The sequence below is a fragment of the Mastigoproctus giganteus genome, chromosome 7 (assembly GCF_048544385.1).
Source record: "Mastigoproctus giganteus isolate SK-2022 chromosome 7, ASM4854438v1, whole genome shotgun sequence".
NCBI classification, from domain to species: Eukaryota; Metazoa; Arthropoda; class Arachnida; order Uropygi; family Thelyphonidae; genus Mastigoproctus; species Mastigoproctus giganteus.
Genome location: NC_143581.1, coordinates 213,737,387 through 213,755,744, shown reverse-complemented (window position 1 = coordinate 213,755,744; position 18,358 = coordinate 213,737,387). Strand labels below are relative to the sequence as shown.

Here is an 18,358-nt window from a genome sequence, read left to right as displayed (position 1 = left end):
TTTTGGCATTTAAAACAGCGTGTAGGGTTAGGAATGTACAATTTTATTTGATAATTCAGATAACCTGCTTTGATGGATGCTGGGGCTATCAAACGTTAGTATTATATTCCGAGTTGGAACTAGAGCATTGTCTCGTTTTGTGTATATGCGCTTTACATGCACAATTCCCTGGTCTTGCAATTCATTTTTCAACTTTTCTTCTGAGAGATTTATGAGATCCCACTCAGCTATCACACCCCTGAAAGTGTTTAGAGTAGCATGAGGGAGACAGTGATTGATAATCCTCCAAAGGATGTTAGTTTTTGGAGCCGTTGTGATTGCCATTCGTCTGAGACCTCAACAAGCAAGTCGCCTGATCTCAGACGCTTAGTTGTTTTCGGAGATCCTATTAGATTTTCTAGGTATTTCTGAATTTTAAAAGGCGAGAGACTACCAAGAGACTGTTCTTGAGTCGAATGCAATACAAGGTGCATTGGATGCCTTCTTTGTACATTGTCAGTTTTTTGACGTTTAGCACTGCATGAGTTAGTCTTCTATCTCATGAGCAGCCATATTAGGATCCCTAAGTCCTGTAGGAGAGATCATTTTGCTCCTTTTAGCCCCGGAAAGATAGCTTTTCTTTCCAGGTTACCGGCCCCGCCATGGGGAGGCAGGAGCAGTGCCATAATTCGGGGAAATAAGGACATTATCATACAGAGGGCAGATAAAGGAGATACAATGGTAATACTAGATAAACCTGATTATGTTAATAAGTTAGATTCAGTTATTTCAGATATCTCCACTTGTGTTTGTTGTTATTGTTATTTGGTTTTTAGGAGCATTAGCAACTAAGGCCGTATTGCTCCGGGCATATGCGGTGGTCATTCCCTGACCTTTCTGCATCCTCCATATTTGGTGGTGATGGGCTCGAACCCTGGTCTAATCAAGAAGCGTGTGCTACGCACTGCTGCTCCTTCCCACCTGGCTACAGAGGCGCCATCTCCACTTATCTTGAAGTAGACCCGGCACTGGTTACCAATTTGGTCAATCAATACAACAAAATGTTAACCACGTATCAAAAAAACGACTACATTACTCCGGTCCAGTTAAAGGAATTGAAGGCCAGAACATACAATATTCCTGCACTTATCGGTCAGGTAAAATTACACAAGACTGGATTTCCTATTCGACCTATTGTTTCCTACAGGAACTCGGCATTTTGATCCTTAGCCACACATGTATATAGCATTACAAAACCCTTTAGACAGGTAATACAATTTGGGATTAAGAACTACGATACATTATTTAATAATCTTAAATACTGTAGACTTGGCGACAATGACAATTTATTCTCACTAGATGTTACCTCATTACATACGAATGTAAAGGTTGAATACACATTAGATATTATTTTGGATATGTTAAATAAAAACTCGATACCAATTAATTATACGAAGCTACCTATTAAGGAAATCTTTCACTTAATTAAACTGTTAGTTGAGGCCAACTATATCACCTTTTGAGACAAGGTGTACAAACAAATTTTTGGATTACCAATGGGTTTGAGCCTGAGCGGATTAATGTCAGAGATCTATCTCTCAACAATCGAGCATATACATTTGACACCTTTTCAAACCCGTATCACATACTATGGGAGGTTTTTTTTTTTTTTTTATGAAAACCCCAAACACGAAAGGTATCAAAACCTATAGTACTTAGTACCGTGCATGGGTTGAAGGAGAAGTATGGGGGGAGCGGGATGCCGGAAACTTTGCTCTAGAGACTAAACATGGGTTTCACCACTTGAAGCCTCCAATAAGCAAAGTGGTGGTATTTCACCGGTTGATGAAAGTCATCTAGACGATGTTCTAGTTATTACTGATAGTAATACTATCCAAGACATTTTACATTCATTTAATAATATTCATTCTAGACTCAAATTTACTTTGGAAAGGGAGGATACGAATACAAAGTCATTAAACTTTCTAAATTTCACACTTACTCGGGACTCGAATAAAATCCGATTTAGCATCTATCGAAAACCTACAAACGCCGGTGTGCTTCTACATTGTAATAGCTATCACCCGTTCACCTACAAAAGATCGATTATCTTTAATCAATTTCTGAATTCCTATAAATATTCAACGACGGAATCTGCTTTGGGCTCAGAAATACAAATATTAACTAGCAGGTTCTTAAACAGGGGTTATCCCCTTGCCACAATAAACCGAATTAGGGTACAGGCTAAGAATAGGATACAAAATACTACACCAGCCAAAAATAGTAATATCAAAAAATACTTTATTTCTGTCCCATATGTTGAACAGTGGCACAAACAGCTTAATAGATTCTTTAAAGATACCGAATTTAAAATTGTGGCCAGACCAATACAGAAATTACACACTATACCGAACAATCGCTCAGTTCTTTCCATATTCGCAACACAAATTAATGATCTAGTATACAACATTTCTTGTGGTGATTGCGACTCGTCTTACCAAGGTTCGACATGATTTTCTCTGAATATTCGTGTAAATCAACATGAAGCCTCAGTTCGTGCTTCTCGTTCAGCAGCATCAGAATTAGCCTTTCATGCCATTAACTAAAAACACTTTTTTATTTAACGAGGCCAAAATACTTAATGTTCAACGTAATTATAAGCGACTAATTGCAGAAACCGTAGAAATTAAATTACACGAGAATTCTGTTCTATTTGATCTCTGATGCCTGGGCCTTTACGCACATGCGCGAAGACAAATAATCACTATTTAAGTTTCAGGTTCAACCCTATTCGGTAATTTTCAATCCTGTGATCACGACATACGGTCGAAAAGCGTTGTCAGCTTCAGGAAGAAAAGTCGTTTTGAATATTTTCGTTAGATTCTTTTTAATTTTTAATTGTGTTAAATTGATTTTAAATTGTGTTAAATTGGTTTTTAATTATTTATTTTTACTCTAATGTAAGGTTTACATTTTTTCGTTTTAATTTCTGGAGAGTATCATACGGAAGTGTTCTACGTACTATATTGAGATAAACTCCTCTTATTATTTTACAAATACTAACATACTGCATTACCATACTGTAATTTCAAAAAACAGATATCAAATTGGCAAGTTACAGGTAATTCTGAAACTGCAGAACACAAACATTTTAAGTGAGGTAAATGTATGCTGAGAATTAACAAACTTATCATACAAATCACTACTATCACCATTACTACATATGTCTGAGTGGTGAGCATGAGCTGAAAGTTTAATGACTATTCTATTTGTTGACAACGTGAACACTACTTCAAGGACCAGTAGATGAAATTTCTAATATTATTCCTACTCTATCATTTTGCATATCCAGTCACATAAACTGAATTCTATAGCAGTTGCCAGTGTGTTACATCAATAGTGAGTAGAGGAAACTAAATGGATACAGTATTACTGGAACCTTTTTATGTGGTGTGAAAGGAGGGAACAAATTCAGTATTGCTATCTTCCGATAGTGAGAGTGACATTTTCATGTTTGCACCGCTAGCACTTAAAAACTGCAACATGGGCATGATAAAAGAACATCCTAAATGAAAATCCTAAGATTTTTTTTTTTTTTCCCCTGGATAAGTAAAATAAACTCACCAGTAAAAAGAAATATATAAATTTTATGCATACCAGAAACTGAACAAAATCAATTTATTTAGTTTCTGCTTTATAAACAATGCAAATCATACCTTTATTTCAATTCTCCTAAACTGGTCAAGACCTAAACCTGTAAGAAATAACAATAGTAAATACCAAGCATATATGCACTATATTATATTTCATAAAAGTGTGTGCGCGTGTATATACATACATACATACATATATATATATATACACACAATCAAGAATAATGGTATAGAGAAGCCATTAGGGGAGGGGTGGAACATATGTTTGAATTTAAATATGACTAAATTACGAATGAATAAAAATAACATAACTTATGGATCAGGGACACTGCGATAGCAAAACGTACCCTACAGCCATAATGTGTATATATATATATATATATGAAAAATATTTTAAATATAAAATATTGTAGGTAGAACAGGTGAAGGAGATTTATATGTAGAATTAAAACTAATGAATATACGGTATACACTGGGAGCGAAATATGTTGTGAACAAAAGGGAGGGGGGGGGGTTGAACTGGAAAATAAGATAATATAAGATAATAACGATAAGATTTGCAAAAATGAATAGCAAAATTGAAAGAACGACCAAGGTGAAATAACATTGCGGTGTCTTTCACAATTTTAGTGTCATCATCAGAGGTCATCCACCGAAATTATGAAAAAGACAGCAATGCTCTTACTTCTGTTTCCGACATGCTCTGTATGCAAAGGGTTCACGTGTATAATAGCCACGTGGTACGAAAATAAATTTAGATTTGAACTATGCAGTAAGATGAATTAAGTTAAAGTGCTAATAAAAGTGGTGCATACAGATCGTGGATAACCTCACAGAAGTGAAAAAAATTGAAAAAAAAAAAGAAGAAAAATGGTATAGCCAAATGTAAGGAATATCGATATAGACCGGAAGAAAGGGAATTACCGTTATGTGTAGAACTGACCAAAAGACTAAGTTGGCGGGTTACCAGTATATTTATGTGTGGGTACGCTAGTTGCTCCTAGCGTTAGGTGTAAAAAAATAAAATAAAATAAATTTTTTTGTCTGTATAGATTGAAATGAAATGGGTGGTGATGATGTGCTAGGTTAAATGCATGATGTCCAAACTGCCCAGGATAGTTAAGAAATATAATAGCTGACAAAGTAGCTGTAAAAGGCAGCTAAACTTTGTTAAGGCGAAAAATAGATTGGGAAAAGCTAGAAAATAGTGTCCCACTATTGTGTTCGGTAGGCTAATGGCTCACAGGACATAAGAGGTAGAGGCTAGTAAAGTAGAAAGATGATTGTAGTAGAGAAAAGTAGTTGGGCTCGGGTAGTTCGGGGTTGCAAACCCGTTCCTATAGTTAGGACCCTGAACGAAGGTCTGGGAGTGAGTGCATCATGTATTTAAGGTCAGTTGTGTAAAAGGTGGTAGAGATATAATGAAATAAAGTTAAGATTAAGATTAAATATACATATAATTCCAAGATTAATACACTGTGATAGGCCAATTGGCGGGTACAAGTTTTCTAGACTTGTATATGTGTATATATATATATATATATATATATATATATATACACAGCAACAAGGAAACAACTATCAATAACATCCAGATACTATACAATAAACTAATTAACAACCATTTTTCTAAATCATATCTTCGCTACCACTTCTGTAAAACCCTTAACATCTTAAAGCATAAAAAACTATGGGACATTAAATTAAACAGCATAATCTTTAATTAATAACTAAACCCATACACACCAAGTATGTATATACTGTATACACAATACACTAGGCCTCTGTGGTGTCTTACAGTCTAGAAACTTGTACCCACCAATTGGCCTAATACAGTGTATTAAACATGTATATATTGTAAACATTTAATTTTATCTTATTTCATATCATTCCTATTTATACAAACACCATATATATATATATATATATATTTTTTTTTTTTTTTTTTTTTCCCACACCTAATGCTAGGAGCCACTAGTGTTCTCCCACATAAATATACCAGCACCCCACCATATTGTTCTTTTGGTCAGTCTTACAAAGTAATGGTAAGTCCCTTTCTTCTGGCCTATACTGATATTCCTTATTATAGTTTATCCAGTTTTTCAATTCTTTTCACTTGCTTCTGTAAGGTCATCCATGATCTGTATACACTACGTATTATAACCACTTTTATTGGCACATCCTTTATAAACTTATTAATGCAAAATTCATATCTAAATTTGCCTTCACACTACGTGCACTATAGCATACAGATCATGTTGGAAACAGAAGCAAGCACATTGCTGTCTTTTTCATAATTTTGGTGGATGACTTCTGATGATGACACTGAAATTGTGAGAGACACTGCAATGTTATTCCATTTTAGTCACTTTTTCACTTCTTATTTTAATCTCCAGTCCATTTCTTCCTCTTTTTCATTCCATATATCACTCCCAGTGTATACCGTATTTTCATTAAAAAAATATATATAATTTTCATTATATATATATATTTTATATACATATATATATATATATATAATAAAAAAAAAAAAAGTAAAGTGCAGCCATTATCAACCCACTGCAGGATGGAAGCCTCCTCAACAATTCATGCTGAGGGAAATGGACCATAATCTGCCACGCTGGTCCAGTGCGGGTTGGCAGATCGACCGTATTCAGCAGTCAGGGGCTTGAACCCCGGTCTACTCAAAGAGCGTGTGCTATTGCACTCCCGCTCCTGCCCACTCGGCTACGGAGGCCTATATATATATACGTGTGTGTGTGTGTGTGTGTGTGTGTGTGTGTGTGTGTGTGTGTGTGTGTGTGTGTGTACACACATATATATACAAATATACACACACATATATTGTGTTCTTATTAAAGCTTATGATTTAAATTCTGGTAAAGTGTATATGATTATTTCTTTATCACGTGCTACATTAATGCTATTGTCATGTGGCAATTTGACATTATACGTGCATGAAATAATCTGGTCAATTGATTTAATGCTTCAATATTGGTTGATTTAATCTATTTTTTGGTATTTATTTATTTATTAATGTTGTTTATTTATTTATAGGTATTTAAGTGTATGTGGAACAGGTTAACAAGTTAGCATATGTGGGCTAACTTTAGCCTGGGGGCCTGTAAATGTAATGATAAATGAAGTTAAAAATATATATACTAATGGTATTAAGCAATGCAAATTTCAAAAAATTTCCAAGTAAAACATCAAATAACATTAAATAACATTCTTTCACCTGGTTATCTATCCACTACTTCATCGGGGGTTTGAGCAGATTGATAGCCAAACTAAAGGAATGTCTCATACCCCCGTTTCTGTTATCCCTTTATCAGTTTTGCCAATTATTGATTTTGCAGTAATATTTTTTGCACTTAATTTAATTTTTGATTTATTTAAATTTAATTTTAAATTAATTTTTATTTTCAATTTAATTTTTAAATTAAAATTTTTCAATCAGAGTCGGAAGCAGCAAACTGGTATAGGTGATACAAAGTCCAACGGGTAAGTATCTGAATAAACGAGAAAGGTTTTTTTTTTTTTTTTTGATTTGGTAGTTGTTGGCGCATCGGCTTCCGTGGCCATATTGCACCTCCCAAGGTTTTTGCAGTACTTTGATCCAAGCCCGAGGCGGGAATCGAACCCGCGACCTTTGGGTTGCCGGGCAGGTACTTTACCCACTCGGCTAGCCCGGTCGGCAGAAAGGTTTTTACTTACTGCTACTTGGCCTGTGGTGGTCTGTCAGAAAGGGAGTTATTCCCGATTTTTCTGTTTGTTTTATTGGCTGATCGGTTTTTACTGTGCAGTCGTGCCTATTGTGTGATGTCGATATTGCTGTAGGGCAATATATTTTGCAAGTCATAAGAGGGTTTATTTTTACGTTTGTCAGGTGGGGGGAACCTTCCAAGTTGAAATGATGCATTTTATATATACAAGTATTGGAAAATACGTGGTGATTATTGATAAAGATGATGTTTTGATGAAAAGGATGATGTTCATATATGTTATTTACATGAAAATTGTTTTGCTATCCCTTGGACTGGGCTGGAATAGCTTTTCTAAGGTATAGCGACCCGTATTGTCCAAGGGGATGGCTATTTACATATTTACAGCCTCCTTCTAAGTGAATTTTTACCGTGTCTCCTTGTGTTATTTTGCATAAGGGTGTTTGTTTATAATGCTACTGGTGGTATATTTCAGTTATTTATGCTGTCAGTCTTGGTTTTCCTAAGTTTTCTAATTTTTATAATTTTTAGAGGGGTGGGTTAATTTAGAATGTCGGATTGTAGTGCGGTCAGAAGACGAGCCTCTTCTGAGTGCAATAAATCCGGGTATCAAATTGGGGAGTATTTATCTTGCATTGTAATTTAGCCAACTTAGTGGCGGTAAGTTACTGATGGTTTAAAGATGTTTTCAATAATTTTATATGGGCTGACGTTCGGTTGGTGTATTTTGATGTTCATATGTATGGCCACTTTAATATGATGTCTGCTGTAGTTGGTGGTATATTGTTTTTGGTGAGGGTTTTTAAGAGTTTTTTAATTGCATCATCTGTATTATTCCATATGTTTAGTAATCTGGTTGTTTGGTTTCTAATGGTGTTTCCTTGGATGTGTTTAGCAATGTTGCTATCCCAGTGGATGAGTTTTATTGCTGGGAAGCTGAAGTAGTCTCTTTTGTCGTAGTGTTTAGTGTCGATATTGTCTTTGGTGATAGTGATTTGGCTGTCGAGATAATATGCTTGTAGGTTGCTACTCGGGTTGGTACGTTCAATGGGGTGGATTTCCTGGGCTAACGTCTCAAAGTTATCGTAGTTGATGACTAGAACGTCATCGATATATCTATAGAAGTTGATTTCTTCTTGGATGTTGCTTTCGAAGTGGTGTAGGTAAAGGTTGGCTATTACGCAGGAGTAGCAAGATCCCATGGCTATCCCTCTAGTCTGTACATAAATGTTGTTTTGCATTAGCACGAAACAACATTTTGTTGTTTTTGACGTTGAGATTGATGAGGTCGTGCCAGTATTGTTTATTGCATTTCAAATTTTTTTGATGGTTTTGGTAGTAGTATAAGAGGACTTTAATTAGATTGTCGTGTAAAATGCTGGTGAAGAGGTTTTTTGAAGTTGTAGGTGTAGATGCTTCTGATATTACTGTTTTTGTTTTGATGTATTCTAGATATTTTTTGTTGTTGGAAATGATTTTGGTGTTACTGATTTCGTTAGCTATAATATTAAGTTTGTCCTCCATTAGGTTGCTGGAAGGTTTTATGTAACTGTTTTTGCCTGATGTGATGAACCTTTTTCCAGTGGTTACTTTATGAAATCTGGGGATTCAGTAAATGAATGGGTATCTTATATTATCTATTTTCCCATTCATTACTGGATGAGATACTCACTCACTCATAAGATACTGGAAAAGGCTGGACACCACTGCAGTAGAAGGTGGGCCAGAGCCCATTGGGAATACCCCTTGATCTGCTCACTCATTATTTTTAATGTTATGTGTAAATCTTTAATTTAACTTATGCTAATAATGAAAATACCGTGTACCCTGGGAGCGATGTATGTTGAATAAAGGGGGAAGAACGGAAAAGAAAAGTGTAACGTTATAAACAAAGTGCGAATTTTGAAAAAATGCAAAATTTGAAAAGAACGACCAAGGTAGAAATAGCAGATTTTTGAAAAGAACGACCAAAATAGAAATAGCATTGCAGTATCTTTCATAATTTCTGTGTCTTCTTCAGAGGTCATCCACCTAAATTATGAAAAAGAACAGCAATACTCTTACTTCTGTTTCTGACATGTTCTGTATGTCAAAAAACACGTGTACGCGGACACGTGGTAAAAAATAATTTAGAATATAAATTTTGAATAAATAAAATACAAGTTAAGCAAAAATATTATGCCAAAGTATAACATACAGAACATGGATGACCTTACAGAAGTAAGTAGCCCGCCAAAAAGAGAAGACAAAGGAAGCGAGTGTCCGAATGACAAGAATGACAATAACTTACCGCTACTTGACCGGTCGACAAAAAAGAAAGAGCCGGAGGCTAACCCGTGTATATATGCGAAGAAACGCTAGCGGCACCTAGCATTAGACGAATTTTGGTGTATGTATATTTTGTAATTTACGTAAGCGGTGGAGCTACGCTAGGTTAAAGTTAAGTACATGATACTCAAACACCCGGGATAGCAAAGAAATATAATAGCTTACAAAGTAGCAGTAGAGTAGCTAAACTTTGTTAAGGCGAAAAATTATGATTGGGTATAGTAAGAAAAATAGTACTCTGATATTGCTTTCGTTACACTAATCGCTCACAGAGCATAAAATGTAGAATTTAGTAAAGCAAAAAGATGATTAAATTAGGGATATGAAGTTGGGCTAGGGTAGTTCGGGGTTGCAAACCCGTTCCTATAGTTAGGACCCTGAACGAATGTCCGAGAGTAGGTGCATCATGTACTTAAGTCAGTTGTGTTAAAGTGTAAGATATATATAAGTTACAATTAACAATTAAATAGATAAATAAATCAAGATATAATTAAAATTAATTACAAGGTAATTACAAGGTAATACACTATGTTAGACCAATCGGTGGGTACAAGTTTTCCAGACCGTAAGACACCAAAGAGGCCTAGTGTATTGTTTTTACACTATTTACAAACTTGATGCGTATGGGAGTAATTATTAGTTATAAACTAATAATGCTGTTTATATTGATATCTATTAAGTTTTTGTGCCTTAATATGTTAAGGGCTTTATTGATATGATGACGCAGGTATTTAATAGGAAAAAAATTATTTTATTATGTATTTTATTATGTATTTATGTATATATTATCATATTTATTATGTATTTTATTTTATTGTATTTTATTTATTCAAAATTTATATTCTAAATTATTGTATTTTATTTATTCAAAATTTATATTCTAAATTATTTTTTACCACGTGTCCGCGTACACGTGTTTTTTGACATGCAGAACATGTCAGAAACAGAAGTAAGAGTATTGCTGTTCTTTTTCATAATTTAGGTGGATGACCTCTGAAGAAGACAGAAATTATGAAAGATACTGCAATGCTATTTCTACTTTGGTCGTTCTTTTCAAAAATCTGCTATTTCTACCTTGGTCGTTCTTTTCAAATTTTGCATTTTTTCAAAATTCGCACTTTGTTTATAACGTTACACTTTTCTTTTCCATTCTTCCCCCTTTATTCAACATACATCGCTCCCAGGGTACACGGTATTTTCATTATTAGCATAAGTTAAATTAAAGATTTACACATAACATTAAAAATAATTTTCTATATACATTATGGTTGTAGGGTACCTTTGCTCTTGCAGTGTCCCTGATCCATAATTCATATTATCGATATTTCATTTTATCTCTATTCAAATTCAAATCCATTTTCTTTCTTTACTTAATTTTAATTTTTTATTCATAATTATTATCCTAAGCTTTATCCAGGTTGAGCTCACGCCGCCTAGAACAGCTTATATACACTTACATTTTTTATATTTCTACTCGATTTTCACTTGCAATATATTCACCTTCCTATCCCGATATTGAAAATACAGTTTACTCCTGGTTGCGCATACACTTTATTTATTTTGTTGTCCTTTTAATTATTATTGTAACTTAAATTTTAATTTTAATGTAATTTTTATGCAACTTATATGAATGGAATCGGATAACCTTGACAAAATACTACATGGGCAGAGTAGGATAAACTTGACCCCGGATACACATGCTCTGTATTGTACTCCGAAACACGGATGTAACTCTGAACATACACATTTAACACACACAAGTCAGAGCACATCAGCATGTAATGCTTCCAACTTAGATAAATATGGGATCCATATACTTAAATTTAACACCTGCAAGAATAAACTTTGTTTAACCTGTCCCTGCATACACCCGCAACATATTACAAATGATGCATCAAAACCTACTTTTTGTAAAACTAGTAATGTTATATACCTCATAACCTGCAAAACATGTAATATAAAATACGTCGGACAAACCAGCAATAAGCTACACGTAAGAATTAATCAACATAGATCTGACATCAATAACTACTTAAAAAGAAATATTAACAATATAGAACAAGAAATAGAATATATGCATTTTCAATCTCACAACTTCAACAATATATACATATCCATATTAGCACAGATTAATAACGCTAATATTAGAACTAAACAAGAGGAAATATTTATGTTAAAATTAAAAACATTATACCCATATGGTCTAAATAATAAATTCAACCATAAAATTATTACCAATAACTTAACAGATTGTTGTATATATGACAAATTTAATATAATAAAGTTCCATAGGAACCCTCGTAAACGTACTCATAAATCTAAAAATACTAGCAACAAACAGTAATATTTTAGGTGATTTTGAAGTCACACTTAAAAACTGGGATAAAAACATTATAAATGTAACTGATATACATAATTTACTTTTCAGTACTAAACACAGTATACTGAAAGCATTACACAAATTCATACGCACTTTCAAATTCGAGTCCAAACATCTCTTTCATATAATAAATGATATTTGTAAATTTAATCTTAAAAACAATCTCTTTCATATAATAAATGATATTTGTAAATTTAATCTTAAAAACATAAGCTCTACAACACATGATAAAGATTCAATTATTATTTTGAACTTCAACAACCATATCATGGATAACATAAATATCAATAAAATTGTAAATCAGCATAATCATCTACTTCCAAATACTAGTCCCAGTCATATTAAAGTAAGATATAAGTATAATAAACCCTTTGGATTATTAGCTTGCAACTACAAATCTATAGCTACCAGTTTAACATCACATATTACAGACACCAATAACTGCGTTTGTCAACAAACCAACATGCAGCAATATATTGATCCAGACTATGGACACATCATTACAGGAAATCTAAACATAGTTACGGACCCAATGCTCAGACATGTACTATCACAAGGATTCAAATTCAGGCCGCCCACCAAAATAAACATAACCAACTTCAATAAGCAGCTATATCAAGACCTGTTAAACTACTGCTTCCAACTAGCCTACAAAAATAACACGCCTATAGAAGCATACCATATGTGGATTAGCCATACATTCGCCCTATTCAAACATAAATATGCATTACAGAGTTCAAATTTATATTATCAGGGCACATACTACAACTTGACTACATTAAAACAAAAACTGCTAGAATTTCACAAAAACTTCGTAATCACACCGGTAGATAAAGCAGCCAATAATTTTGCATTCATTTGCAAATATTTTTATACATATACTTTAACTAATGAACTTAACTCAAGCAATACCTACAAACCTATTTCCAGTACATGTAATATCATTACAAAAAAACTAATGGCCTTCAACAAAAAACTAAAGCTCAACTTAAGTAATTACAGCTTACCTTACATCTACTTCATTCCTAAATTTCATAAAAAACCAATAGGCTTCAGATTCATAACCTCATGCAAAAATAGTTATGTACACAAATCAGGAAAAACACTTGAACGACTACTGCAACCACTGATGAATAAGATACATAACAGCAAAATCATAGGCAACAACCAACCTGTATTAAAATTTTTGCAAAGTAATACAGTCAATAATATTCAAACCTTTGATTTCCATAGCCTATTTACCAGTATCAATCAAACCAATCTCAAATTGGTACTCAAAGATATCTATGATAAACATAAGAATTTTATTTCCTGCAACACCTATTACTGGAACAACATACTTAATTTATGTATTTCCAATAACTTCATATATGATGGCGATACAGTATATCAACAAACCAATGGAACACCTATGGGCAGCCCAGCCTCATGTATAATAGCCAACCTATATCTATACTGGTCAGAAACCTCATTTCCACAGGAACTAATACTATTCAGATATATAGATGACCTCATAGTAATTAACTGCCCGAATTTCATCCAGGATTATGGACATATATACCCTAGCGAACTTGTACTAGAAAGAACTAACAATTCTGACACAGCAGCCCAATTTTTGGATCTAGACATCAATATAAAAAACGGTATAGCCTCCATCAATTTGTACAACAAATGTGAAGCTTTCAACTTTAGCATAGTAAACTATACACAATGGAATTCCAATATTTCCAAACAGGTACATGCTAATGTTATCTTAGCACAATGCATCAGAATAGCAACGATATGCAGCGACAAAACAACAGTTATTGATAACATCAGAATATTGTACAGTAAACTGACCAGAAATCTTTTTCCTATTAAATACCTGCATCATCATATCAATAAAGCCCTTAACATATTAAGGCACAAAAACTTAATAGATATCAATATAAACAGCATTATTAGTTTATAACTAATAATTACTCCCATACGCATCAAGTTTGTAAATAGTGTAAAAACAATACACTAGGCCTCTTTGGTGTCTTACGGTCTGGAAAACTTGTACCCACCGATTGGTCTAACATAGTGTATTACCTTGTAATTACCTTGTAATTAATTTTAATTATATCTTGATTTATTTATCTATTTAATTGTTAATTGTAACTTATATATATCTTACACTTTAACACAACTGACTTAAGTACATGATGCACCTACTCTCGGACATTCGTTCAGGGTCCTAACTATAGGAACGGGTTTGCAACCCCGAACTACCCTAGCCCAACTTCATATCCCTAATTTAATCATCTTTTTGCTTTACTAAATTCTACATTTTATGCTCTGTGAGCGATTAGTGTAACGAAAGCAATATCAGAGTACTATTTTTCTTAGTATACCCAATCATAATTTTCCGCCTTAACAAAGTTTAGCTACTCTACTGCTACTTTGTAAGCTATTATATTTCTTTGCTATCCCGGGTGTTTGAGTATCATGTACTTAACTTTAACCTAGCGTAGCTCCACCGCTTACGTAAATTACAAAATATACATACACCAAAATTCGTCTAACGCTAGGTGCCGCTAGCGTTTCTTCGCATATATACACGGGTTAGCCTCCGGCTCTTTCTTTTTTGTCGACCGGTCAAGTAGCGGTAAGTTATTGTCATTCTTGTCATTCGGACACTCGCTTCCTTTGTCTTCTCTTTTTGGCGGGCTACTTACTTCTGTAAGGTCATCCATGTTCTGTATGTTATACTTGGGCATAATATTTTTGCTTAACTTGTATTTTATTTATTCAAAATTTATATTCTAAATTATTTTTTACCACGTGTCCGCGTACACGTGTTTTTTGACATACAGAACATGTCAGAAACAGAAGTAAGAGTATTGCTGTTCTTTTTCATAATTTAGGTGGATGACCTCTGAAGAAGACACAGAAATTATGAAAGATACTGCAATGCTATTTCTACTTTGGTCGTTCTTTTCAAATTTTGCATTTTTTCAAAATTCGCACTTTGTTTATAACGTTACACTTTTCTTTTCCGTTCTTCCCCCTTTATTCAACATACATCGCTCCCAGGGTACACGGTATTTTCATTATTAGCATAAGTTAAATTAAAGATTTACACATAACATTAAAAATAATTTTCTATATACATTATGGTTGTAGGGTACCTTTGCTCTTGCAGTGTCCCTGATCCATAATTCATATTATCGATATTTCATTTTATCTCTATTCAAATTCAAATCCATTTTCTTTCTTTACTTAATTTTAATTTTTTATTCATAATTACACATACAATATATATATATATATATATATATATCTGATAATTAGAATAAATATGATATTTGAAATAAAAAACATTAGCCAGTAGTACGGCAAAAATGCAGAGCGAAATAAACGCAAAATAATATAAAATAAACAAACAGGGAAGGGAAAGTAGAAATAATAAGACCAAAAGTAGTCGATAATCCCCTGTATAATTTAGTATTATTTAATCATTAAACCCAATTAATAAAAACGATATAAATTTAAAATAATGCCAATTATATATAATTTAGCGGTACCCCCCTTGAAGGTACCAGTTCCAAAAGACGTGAAATATCACCAAAAGGGGTTAAAGAAACTACAAAAAATAAAATATCAAATAATAGACTGACCATTATGCCCCATATCGACAGAGGACCACGAGGCCAATAATGGTCATGGAATCACTGCATTTCAATCGTCATACAAATCATCGCAAAAGGCGGAAATATCGAAGAACCAAACCACCTTCCCATTCTCCGATAGATCAACCAATGCAGAGGATTTGCATGGCGGTGGTCCTTATGCAGCGAGAAATAATCTATAGAACAGACAGCACTCTTAATCAGAGCCACACCACTGACATAATGCAAGCTTAACCAGCTTATATAATAGAAAGGAGAAGAATAGATGGCGGCACAGGCGCTGCTTATTTAGCATATCAACCCACTACTACCATTACTTTATTTAATGTGATGTAAAAGTTAGGCAAAAGCAATAAAAATAAATAAATATGAATATGAAGCTATCATTAGAGGCAGCAAATGCACATCCTCCACATGATGCTTAATTATATCTGATAATTAGAATAAATATGATATTTGAAATAAAAAACATTAGCCAGTAGTACGGCAAAAATGCAGAGCGAAATAAACGCAAAATAATATAAAATAAACAAACAGGGAAGGGAAAGTAGAAATAATAAGACCAAAAGTAGTCGATAATCCCCTGTATAATTTAGTATTATTTAATCATTAAACCCAATTAATAAAAACGATATAAATTTAAAATAATGCCAATTATATATAATTTAGCGGTACCCCCCTTGAAGGTACCAGTTCCAAAAGACGTGAAATATCACCAAAAGGGGTTAAAGAAATATAAGCTGGTTAAGCTTGCATTATGTCAGTGGTGTGGCTCTGATTAAGAGTGCTGTCTGTTCTATAGATTATTTCTCGCTGCATAAGGACCACCGCCATGCAAATCCTCTGCATTGGTTGATCTATCGGAGAATGGGAAGGTGGTTTGGTTCTTCGATATTTCCGCCTTTTGCGATGATTTGTATGACGATTGAAATGCAGTGATTCCATGACCATTATTGGCCTCGTGGTCCTCTGTCGATATGGGGCATAATGGTCAGTCTATTATTTGATATTTTATTTTTTGTAGTTTCTTTAACCCCTTTTGGTGATATTTCACGTCTTTTGGAACTGGTACCTTCAAGGGGGGTACCGCTAAATTATATATAATTGGCATTATTTTAAATTTATATCGTTTTTATTAATTGGGTTTAATGATTAAATAATACTAAATTATACAGGGGATTATCGACTACTTTTGGTCTTATTATTTCTACTTTCCCTTCCCTGTTTGTTTATTTTATATTATTTTGCGTTTATTTCGCTCTGCATTTTTGCCGTACTACTGGCTAATGTTTTTTATTTCAAATATCATATTTATTCTAATTATCAGATATAATTAAGCATCATGTGGAGGATGTGCATTTGCTGCCTCTAATGATAGCTTCATATTCATATTTATTTATTTTTATTGCTTTTGCCTAACTTTTACATCACATTAAATTAAATTATATATATATATATATATATATATATATATATATATACACATATATATATATATACACACACACACGTGTGTAGAAGGAGGTATCTGCCTCCTTCTTCAGGCAATAATGAAACCGCCATTGCCAAGCACTATTGGGAAAAACAACACTAGGTCTCTCCTGACAATGCTGTCATCCTTGACTGGGCGCATGGATTCTGGGATCGCAAGTGGCTGGAAAGTCTGTGGATTGGATCCTTTGGCAACAATAGCATGAATAGAGATAGGGGAGAATGACTTCACCCCCTTTTTGAGGCGGTGGTTTTTGCCAGAGATAAACGTTTTAGTTTTCCATGCCCCCAGCCCCTTCCAGTTCGGGTACACATGAAAGGAATACCGAGTATGCACCTGGTCATCCACGTGTGCCATGAACCTGGTATTTAAGGATGTGTCGCTTAAGTTTCATTATTGCTGAAGAAAGAGGCAGACACCTCTGAAAACTTTCAATAGTGTCTTTAATAGTGTTTTTAATAAAAAAAAAGAGAAAGCTTAAGAAAGTGAGAATATGTTCCAGCAAAATATGGCACATTTTGCTGGAACCTACTAATTGGTAAGTTTCAACTGCTTCTTGTTACATTGCTAGAAGTGTATTTTTCTGTGCAATTAAAATAAATCTTGCCAGTTAATTGGCAACAGTGTATTTTGCCAATTATTTTCTCAAGTGATCATCCCAGCATTGTGTTATACAAATTATACATCATTACACTACCTAATTTTCAATGCAAATTTTTTATGTAACTATAGTCTGAAATGCTATACCACAGCCAATTTTGTTTATATTCTGGCATGACTACTAAGTCAGAGGAGTGGTTGAGCACAAATACAAAGTTATGCATACTGCAGCATGCTCAAATCTACATGATACTGTAATATCCTTGCAGTTCTTAAAAATTCCTCTGATCCTTTGTGCTCATCCCAGAGTATAAAGTGAAAAACTGAGATTATGCAATTCAGATCAAGCAAAAATTATTCATATACTTCAAAAAAGGTAATTCTGATTTGAAAAACTTATACTATAAATTGTATTTTTTCCATTTTATGAAAAATAAAAGATGAAAAATTTTCTATCTTCAATAGGCAAACATTTTATCTCATAAAACTGGCAGATAAAAAAGAAAAATATATAGATACATAAATAAAATTATAATATTAGTAAGTCA

General features: G+C 33.6%; 1 protein-coding gene across 2 annotated transcripts in view; it reads right to left on the bottom strand.

Annotated features, from left to right (window-relative positions):
• The window catches only part of MICU1 (Mitochondrial calcium uptake 1), a 167,838-nt gene that overhangs the window by 57,888 nt on the left and 91,592 nt on the right, over window positions 1-18,358 (bottom strand). For both annotated transcript variants that reach the window (XM_090377428.1, XM_090377429.1), the window contains exon 6: window positions 3,696-3,733. In XM_090377428.1, the coding sequence (XP_090233554.1) occupies window positions 3,696-3,733 (38 nt within the window). The remainder of the gene's footprint in view (window positions 1-3,695; window positions 3,734-18,358) is intronic.